Source organism: Anopheles coustani, chromosome 3 (genome assembly GCF_943734705.1).
Source record: "Anopheles coustani chromosome 3, idAnoCousDA_361_x.2, whole genome shotgun sequence".
NCBI lineage: Eukaryota > Metazoa > Arthropoda > Insecta > Diptera > Culicidae > Anopheles > Anopheles coustani.
In genome coordinates, this window is record NC_071288.1 from 594,507 (window position 1) to 604,312 (window position 9,806).

General features: G+C 47.0%; 1 protein-coding gene across 1 annotated transcript; it reads right to left on the bottom strand.

Moving 5' to 3' along the window:
• Positions 1-6,408: 6,408 nt before the first annotated feature.
• Positions 6,409-7,502, bottom strand: LOC131259985 (trypsin iota-like). Its single transcript, XM_058261605.1, has 4 exons — positions 7,436-7,502; positions 7,099-7,349; positions 6,708-7,036; positions 6,409-6,601 (listed from the first exon to the last, which is right to left on the bottom strand). Exons 1-4 carry the CDS (start codon positions 7,500-7,502, stop codon positions 6,409-6,411), a joined length of 840 nt encoding a protein of 279 aa, XP_058117588.1.
• Between the last annotated feature and the right edge of the window lie 2,304 nt (positions 7,503-9,806).

Sequence of the window (9,806 nt, forward strand, 5' to 3'; positions counted from 1 at the left end):
GAAGATGGTTGGCTGATAGGTGAAAGTGTGTGCGGTTTGTTTGGAAGTAAAAGCTGCCTTTGAACTAGTGAAAAGAAGTAAATAACACGACTTATCTGAAAACAAGCTTTAGGGCCAGGAATTGAAAAGCGGGATTGCTCGTGTCGATAAATGTAGACGGGCTTGTTGACATTCAACTTCTTCAATATGACGAAAACGAATCTTAAGGAATTTTCTCGTAATTCTGATTGTTTGATAAACATTGTAAAAAATTGAAGGATCTTTTTTATAAAAACCCCTTTTTTTAATTTGATTCAAAAAAAGTCATTAATTGGTAACTGGTAATACGCATTTATAATGCACGTAGGGCACATTTATGAAAGAACCATAATCAAGGTCCGATGAGTGTTTCCACTTCAAATGTTGCCGAGCAAATCATTTGCATTGTAAGTTGATGTCACGCTGCAAAGGAGTCATCCCTTAAAACTCGTGTATTTAATAAAAAAATACTAATCTTCATAGCACCATCTAAAGCACCTAGATGTATAAAGTACCTCACATTTGGGAAATTATTATCCCGTGCTATAGAGCAAAAAAACCGCTTATCTCCAGCAAGCGATGTTAGCCAATCTCCAAGAGAAGATTATTTGCTGTCGTGACCGAGCTTGGCTCGCAGTTTTCTATATTGTCAACCGTGGCGCACATTTCCAAAGGCGGCGTCATTGAAAACGGCCGGGTTTAATTCCAGTAAAAGCAGCTCGTCATGCGTGTTTCCATTTGCGTTCTCGTTCGTGCGTGCGTTCCTGCCAGCGCCTGTCTGTGAAAGTGAATATTTTCGTCGCGTAAACGCTAGGTGCTGGCTGGCTGGCTGCTGGCCGCATAAAATATGGGATGGCGGTGATCGTAAAAGTAATCATAATACATTATCATTATCGTAATTTTAAATCTTGCGTAGAAAAACATCTACCACCAACGCGCGCGCAAATTCGTTACACCATTTAGTGGTCATGGCCAAAGATGTGCCCTCGTACGCCCTCGTACTCGAGGGTACTTGTTCAGTCGGCTTGTCGGCTCGTCAAAACCTGGCACCAAGGCTGCTGAGGATGATGATAATGATGATGATGATGCTACTGCTGATGATGGCCGTCGAGTGATCTTGCTTTCTTTACGTTTTCGAAGCAACACTCACGTCTTTTGTCGCACAGTGCAACCGGAAGTAAGCGAAGTGCTCTCGCCGGTGAAAAGTACACACCCGAAACCCATTACAAGCGGGACACGGGACTTCTCTCCCACATTACTTTTTTTCTGGTTATCTGTAACGCTAGTTATGGTGAGAAACGAGTGCTTCAGTTCCGAAGTAACATTCCACACCGGAGGCAGAGTCGTGTCAAATAACGAGGGTGTCGATGATGACGAGGGCAAAAGGCGGGGCAACAGGCCATTGAACGCAACAGCAGCCTTTTTGAATTGCCCTCCTAACTACGTCCCCCCATGCCGGGATCGAAATGCGATAGTACATTAGCCAAAGCACTAATAAGCCCACTACATTATGTATTTTTATAAGCTCAAGAGTCCTTTGCCTATGAATCTTATTCGTCGTTGAATGCTTCATGATGGTCGGCTATGTTTTCGCTTCGAACATATATGGTTGGAAGGTTGCCGTTTAAGGGGTAATAAACTATTTAGCACATAAGAAAAGCACTAACTGCTGGTAATGGATTTGTCAAAAGAATTCCGATGAAGTAAAGTGAACAACTCGAAGGTGAAAATAAGATGATTAACCATGGTTTGTTGTAACAAACAACCAAAACATCAATATATGCACAGTATCAGCTTATGTTCGATCCACTTGTTTCTTTCCACACTGCCATTCGATTGGATCTGGCTATGAAAGGTATGTTTGTTGTATCAGCGACCCTTCAACGCAACTTTTCGAAAGTATTTCATTTCGTTTTAATCATGAATTGTAAATCGTCAGATCCCAGCTTGGTCGCAATGTTTGCAAATCCCTTTTTTACCTGCGCCAGAGTTACGGCTCCATCGTCTCCATCGGAAGCCGACGATATTCCTTTTATCGTCGTCACGTGGGATCGGGTCGGCCGTTGCTAATCACACATCGTATTGCCTCGATGAGTAAAGCTCCTGAGTCCCTGAGCTTCCAAATGCGCAGCGCAAACATGCGCCATCCAGCCAAAAGCGGCTTTCCGTCTTAACCGATGCGGGGCGAACATTCCAGCCGACTTCGCGGAAGGAAATCAAAAGATGGGGAAGAAAAAATCTTCTCCGTTTATTATCTTCTCAAATAAATGGAATTGACTTCTGCTCATCGTCGGCCGCAACCACTATTCTGCCGGAGTTGTTAGCTGCCGGGAGTTGTTCGCGGTTGCTTCAGGTTCGAAGCGGCCCCGGGTACACCCAGTGACTGACGGAATATTAATTTAAAGAGCTTAAATAAACTTTTGCCACCCGCCGTCGCGCCGCCCCTCCTCCCGTGGTCGTTCTCTGTTTTGGTGAGGAAAATCTCTGGAAAAATCGTTCGCTTAACATTCGCCGCCCTTCCAGCTTCTCATCATCCAGGCGGGTTATTGCGCCTTTAGGGATCTTTTTTTTCCCCTGTTGCCTCTGGCATGTCTTCTGCTTCCTTTCAGCAGTACGAATTCTCTCCGACACCCCTCCGGAAAAGCTCCACCTAGTCCTAAGCTACTTGCGAGGAAGGGGCACTGGCAGAATTTAATCAAATTCTTTCCACAACCACCCCAAGTTTTCCCACGCCAAAAAACGTAACGGACCGAGCTAAGACCGCTTTCGACCCTCGATTTTTTGTCTACCTCCGTTCATTTTTCCGACGAACCGGCGCATGAATGGTCAACGGCTGATACGCGACGGGTGTCTTAGTCCGTGATGTCCTTAAGAGAGTACATTAAAACGGTTCGTAGAAATTCTAACTCAATTAGTAGTGAAAACCTGAAAACATTCTCCCACGACTGAATTCACATCAGCTTCCGACGCCTTGGGACGGTTCACTGCGCAGCGATACAGGCTTACCGTATTGTAGCGGCATATGGCCACATTTCGTCTTTTCCGAAACGACTCGGAGACGGAACGTCTTTAAACTGCGGCATCGCAGAAACACCTGCCTTTTAATAAAGTTTGGCCCTCATCCAGTCGGCCTAATAGAATTCGAGCACATTTTTGCACCACATTCTTGGTGTTTCAAATTTTAACGCTTGTGGAAAACTGACATGAGTGTAGTTTAGTTTGTCTTTCGTAAGCTTCTTTTAATTTAATGAAAGCAACTAATCTCCTTCACTAATTCCGGCCATGCCGTTGGGGTTTTCGCAGAAAGTTGCCTATATATTGTAATATTGGGGATATTTTTGGCCAACTTTACAAAGAGTGTGGTTTTTGCGTGTCCCTCCCTGCCTTGAGTTTGACCCCCATGGGCGTGGCCGAGCGGTTTGATTATTGTGAGTTCTGTTCAAATTTGCTACTTGGAGCTGTCACGAAACGCCTTATTCTTTTAAAATTGATTTTGTCTTGCAGCACCCATGGACCTATAATTTGTGCATAATTTATCTTTAATTTTAACAGATAGACGTTTCCTATAAATCCCATAATGCCGGTATATCATGGGGAGAAAGTTCAACGAACCGGCACTTCAAACGTCAATCGTTTCTCTAGGACCGTGAAAGGAAACAGCGCGGCTTGACATGGCGTAGCTCACAAATTCTCGAGTACTTCTCGCAAATCTGCGCGTTTCCACCGCCTTGTTGAAACTTTCCGGCCAGTTCAAGATATAGGTTCAAAGCAAGACGTGGATCGAATTTACATGAAAAGCGTCAAACTAACTTTTTCTCGATCTTGTTGGCCGGGTTGCTTGTGTTAACTTCTCTCTCCTTCCACGGTGATGGGAGGGAGGGGCTCCCTTACGATCCGACACGTTCCAAGTACCGGCGCCCGTGTGGTTGACGCGGACAAGTTGCGAATGTTTAGCTAATTGAAATTGATCCACCGGTTTGCCGAACGGTCGAACTGTCGAATGAATAAACAACTTCTCGAGCAAGTGGTTCTGCGACACTTGCGCAAGTGGGGGCGAGCAATTATTCAGCAAAATGTCGACTCTTCCCTCCCGAACGCTGGTGTGACTTCTTCCTTGGGTGGTGAGTAAATCCTTTCTAATCATTTCTCCCTTGTTGCGTCAGCCCTAAGCCACTAACCAGCATATGGCACCCATTTACGGGTGGGAGTTATTTGTCTGAACATGTTTTCCACTGGATACAATTTCAAAGTGCTTTGCATGCCCTGCTTGCTTGCTCGGTACGGCTTCTGCTCATGGATGGAGAACGGAGATGAGGGGACGAACCGAAGGGGCCTTACTGACGTAATCGACAGGTTGCAGGAGGATGTGTTTACACATTTTCCCGGATGGCAGCAAGCGGATTGTCACAAACGGGGGAGGGTTTTGGAAACGATCCTTTTATGTTGGTTCAGTTCGTTCACCGAAGGGTAACGATGACAGTCGATTTTCATAACGAGCACAAATGTGTAAAATAAAACTCAATGGGCCTGCGTTCGCTCGTTTCGCTCTGGTGTCACCAAAACCCGGGGAGGTCCTAACCGGTGGGCCGTTCTTGCGATCGGCGTAACTCCTCCACCTCGCATAAGACGCTGCAGTTTCGCCGAGCGGATCAAAACACCTTCCACCTATGTCGGTGCCATTGAACGAGGAAAAAACACTCAACTCACCTCTAACTTTGCAGTGCCCATACGAGGAAAATAGGAATACGAGGATGAAAAACCGTTGGAAACGAACATATTTGTTTTGTTCGCCATAATGGAACAAAGTTTCATACCATGCTTTCCGGGTGTGCAAACTTACCTTGCTTCCGAATCGCTTGGCATGCAGTACTGCAGGACTGATACGACTCCTTTATTTTTTCCCACGCTGTTTGGGGTAAGTGTTTGTCATCACCACACCGGAGATGATCTCTTTTCCATATTGCGTCCCCTGTCGATGGCAAACACATTTTCACTGCTACTACCGCGAAGAAGAGCAACGAAAGGCATTTGGGTAATGTTTTTATTCCCTGCCAAATTTTCCCGGTAGCCTCCGGTTGGCGCACCGTAGGGAAAATGGAACCTTTGCAGTCCATTTTCCCCCATGCTGCGCTTGTTTTTGGCCCGAGCGATACCGTTTTATGTCGTGGCTTCGCCGGAGCGTTGACGACCGTTACGATTCGAATTTTCCATCCCCGTTGTCGTGAGGGGCGGACGTGGAACTGGGAATCCACTTTTGCTCAATATTTATGTAGTCAACACCGTCACGTATCGATCGAGGAAGATTGTTGTCGAATATTGGAAACGATGGATTGGAGGACGCGATGTTTTTGTTTGTCACCGTTTGTGCGCTCCGGTGTATATCGATCGATTCGAACACTCTCGCGAAAGTGAACACTCTCCCATGATGCACGCCGGCACAGGAGACATTTTCCAGTGAAACAATCAAAAGTTATGGCACCCTTGTTTGTCTGGCAAAAATTCCAACCTTTCGTGATCAGCGGGGTGGGCACGCGTGGGTTTTCCGTTTTGGGAATTTACTTTTTTCCTACTCCAAATATTCTGATCCCTGAAAGCATTTTGCCGCTCCTTACAAACCGACAAATTCCAGCACTATGCTTCAGCATTGACGATTGAATTAACGAAAAGCAGCAGGAACCTTGCGTGGCCTACTAACGTTCAACAACACATCAAACGGCCGTACTAGAGGGAAACTTTCGCCCGCCACTTGTGTTTGTTACTGGGATTTTGCCTCGTAAAATCTTCCCACCAATCTGATAAGCATCGTTAAACGACAAACTATCACCAATTACGCCAGTGTTCGCCGTTCGTCATACTTGAGTGCGGTTGGTTGCGCGAAATTGAGCTCAAACAAATCCAATTTCGAAACAAAAGTGCAATTGACTCGACATTTGCTGTCCTTTCCAGACGCGCCGGCACTCGAGGGAAATGCTTTGCAAATGAAATTTGAGTGGCCAACTTTCGTCGCTTCGACAGAAATGAGCGAATTCTATTTGCTTCGTGAGCAGCAAAGAAAAAAACGGTGAATTTGAACCGATGTTGTTTCGTATTTCAAACGGAACAGTAAAACACCTTTTTTACTACAATTCGAAAGAGAATTTGATAAAATGGATGTCATCAAATGTAGAACGTTGGTGAATGGTAGATTCATAACATGCTTCGTTGTGTCGGCATCATATGAAAATGCTTGTAAAATTATTTGGTTATCACAACCAACAATGAATAATTTCGGTTCATGGATACTTTTCCACACCGTTTGTATCGTCCCAGCCCGCCGGTGCCCAGACTGCATACTGTCCTCTTTTTCCTAACCATTATAAAAACGCGCATAGATGTGCTGCACACCATTAATTAAACCATCGTCGTACGCCATATGAAATTCCGCACCGAAGGATGAGCAATGTTGGTGAACACGCCCGGCAGTCCGCTGCCACATTCACTATCGCCCCACGACACGATGCCGTACTGGACACCCGCCTGTACCGCCGGACCTCCGCTGTCCCCGTCACACGCATCAACGTCGGCACCTCCGGCGCAAATCATGCTGCAACGAGAGAGAGAGAGAGAGCACGAGCAAGCGAAACGTCACGAAATGTCGCGATAAGATATGTCACAGATCAACGATTGCAGGGATTAGGTCCGGCACGTACTCGTCGGTAATATAGCCGGTCCAGCTTTCGTTGCACGCCGCTCGAGAGAGGGCTTCCAGGCGCACCAGCTGCAAGTTGTCGACCAGGTCGCCGTAGGGAACCGCATAGCCCCAGCCAGTCACCGTGACGTTCGCGCCGATTTGCCACTCGGCACCGGAGGCCAACGGCACGACCGCCCGACCCGGTCCCACCATGGGCGTCCGGACGCGTATCGTCGCCACGTCCCACTGGAACTCCATCATGTCGTAGTCCTGGTGCAGATGGTAGTAGAACACCTCGTGCAGCGACCCTCCCCCCGAATAGTTGCTGCTTCCCGTGAGCACCGCAATCTGTCGAAGAGAACGGATGAGCGAACGGTGGCCAAAGAACGCCGGCGGACGGCAAGACTGACTTCTTCATTGTTCGGATACCAGTCCAGGCAGTGGGCAGCCGTCAGCACCCAGGCGTACGAGATGATGGATCCACCGCAGATGTGGCTGTTCATATACCGCAGCGATACCTGATAGGGAACTTCCTCAATGCTCGTCTTCACGCCACCCACGATTCGCGAGCTCTTATCCCGATGCTGTGCTGCAACCAGACGGGGGACTCGGTTTATCCGTGCCCTAACCTCTTCCAATGAGCGTGCCCGAGCGGATGCAGCTGTTAAATGTTGGGCAAAAGTCAATCAAGCCGAGTTTAAAGGGTGAACATACGATCCCGACGATTCATTTCGCGGTGGAACTTACAATGAGCGAGATTTAAATGAGCGCAACAGATGGCCACAATGGCCAACACTGGGAATGATGGACTCATCCTGAAACCACCCACAAACCCACTCCAGTGCTACGATGGCAAAGGCAAGACTTACACTGACACTTGCTGGATTCGACCGAACCGTTTTGCAGTTGGAAGAATCTTCCCGACTTTGCTTAATAAATTTCGGTGGTTTACTTTATCATCTCACGACGCTATTATCTTTATGAGTCTCTCAGAAGATCATCCCACGACATGGTTGTGAAGGGTATAATCGCAGCTGAACAAGAGCAATCATAAAGAAGTTAGCTTTTATTTGACGTCAACCGGAATGCACCGACGGAGGAAGGTGAACTGCATTGACCGTGTTGTAGGTTACAAAATATATCAAGCTTGATCAAACCATACTCCTATTGAATAACAAAAAGTAAACCTTCGATTGGCCCAAGTGAAAGATGGACCAGAAAACGCTCAATCCAAAGAAGAATCATAGAAACCAACAAGTCCGTACTTTTCACCCACTTTTCCTGGTGCAATTTGTTTTTCCTTCCAACGCCGCAATCGGTACAAACTTTCCCCAAAGCCACCCAAGTTAGCCGGTTGTTTTTAAAGCAATCGGCCACAAATCTACCTTGAACACTTCTACCCAGAACACAAACATGGAAAACCCCGGCGGACCGCCCGGATTCTTCACATCCATCCTTCCGCTGTTGGGTGGAAATTAAATTTCACGCTGCAGTAGATGGGAATCAAAAACCTTCCCGGACCCCCGATAAAAAGTGCCAACTACACCGTAATGAGATAATTGCGCAATTTTGTGCTCCAATATTTTTAACTGCACGATAAACCTGCCACCAGCTCGACGATTCCCAGCAGCATTGCCGGCCCCGAGTGCAGCCGAGAGTTTTGTGGTACGTGGCTGCTTCTTATCGCGATTTCAGGTTGTTGCAGGTCAAATGTGCTCGTTCGTTCCATGGGGTTGTTTGCCGATGGCTGCAGCCCCGCTTTTCGGCTGCTGAAGGTTGAGAAGGGGAGCGTCCCGAAGTGGGACAAATGGTTCTAAAACTCAATTACACCATCGTTGCCTTGCTCGCTCGACTCCGACGACTTACTTGCGGGTTTTGCGGAGCCGGACGTGTTGGCAGAGGGTAATTTTTCGCGAAAACACCAACTCGACGGATTAGCCGACGTGTAACGAGCAACGAGCGTAACTTAAATCTGCTTTTCTAAGCTGCAACGGTTAGTTACGAACCTTCAACTCACATCGAACGGCGGAGGCGAGGGCACAAGACGGAGCGGTTACATTGGAGACGATAGGCCGAGGACGATTGAAATGCAGAGCGTGTGGGGCCTTCTTGGGGATGGTAACGAGGGAAATTTTAATGAAGAAACTAGATGCGTTACGGGAAATTGATGGTAATTAGGAGGAGATAGCAATCGCCATGGCGCGTAAACGGCCCTGTGTGCCAGAAACTCGAACCTGCTTGTTCTCTGCTACTAACAACCGTTTAAACCTTAGATGCGTAGGGATTAGGAAAGTAGTTGCAGCATATCGAATGGTTTTGAAACAACTCAATGTATCAGGGTCGATGATATGCTCAAATTATAGATTACAGCGATCCTTGATTGGACAAAGTAAGTTATGATCCTTGGATAAGTGGACTTTTTAAATATGAACCCCATATTTACAATACGATGGACTTAATAAACAGAGTGTAATGAATTTGCATGATGAGCGTGTCAATTTGCCTTGAAGTGTAGCTTAGAAATGACAAGTGGTTAGTGTAAAAAGGGAATGCAACGAATACACCATCAAAGAGCACCCTCAACTTCTTGGCCCTCAGCAACGCTACAAGGATGCTCAGAGAGTGTGAAAAGTTTTTCGTTTGCATACTGCACAAGGGCATAGGCACCCTGCTGCCTGCAATGGCCAAACACAGAAGCACAACAAATAACAACGATGGGCAAAAACTCCACAGCAAGAGAAACGCATTAGCCACCGGCAGCGGTTTTATATTAACTTTTCACCCCGAAGAGAACGTGCTGGAGAGTAGCGTCGCATCGCCAGCGGGCTGGAGATGCAATGATAGTGAGACCCCCTTCACCATCTCCTTATGCGCCCAGAGGGAAATGACATCGAGGGAACTTGACATCCATCTGGTTAACCTTCATTAAATGAGGAAGAAGACCTCAAAAAGTCCCGTTGGCCATCGGAGCACGGAATGAAAAGGCGAGTCACGAAGTGAAGCAAAGTCACTGAAACAGAAACGGTTACCAGAGAAAAGCGCATGACGAAGAAACACTCCTTCCCGGGAACCAGCCCAACCAAAGTTCCAGCCCAGTTTTCCCTTTCATCTCGCATTC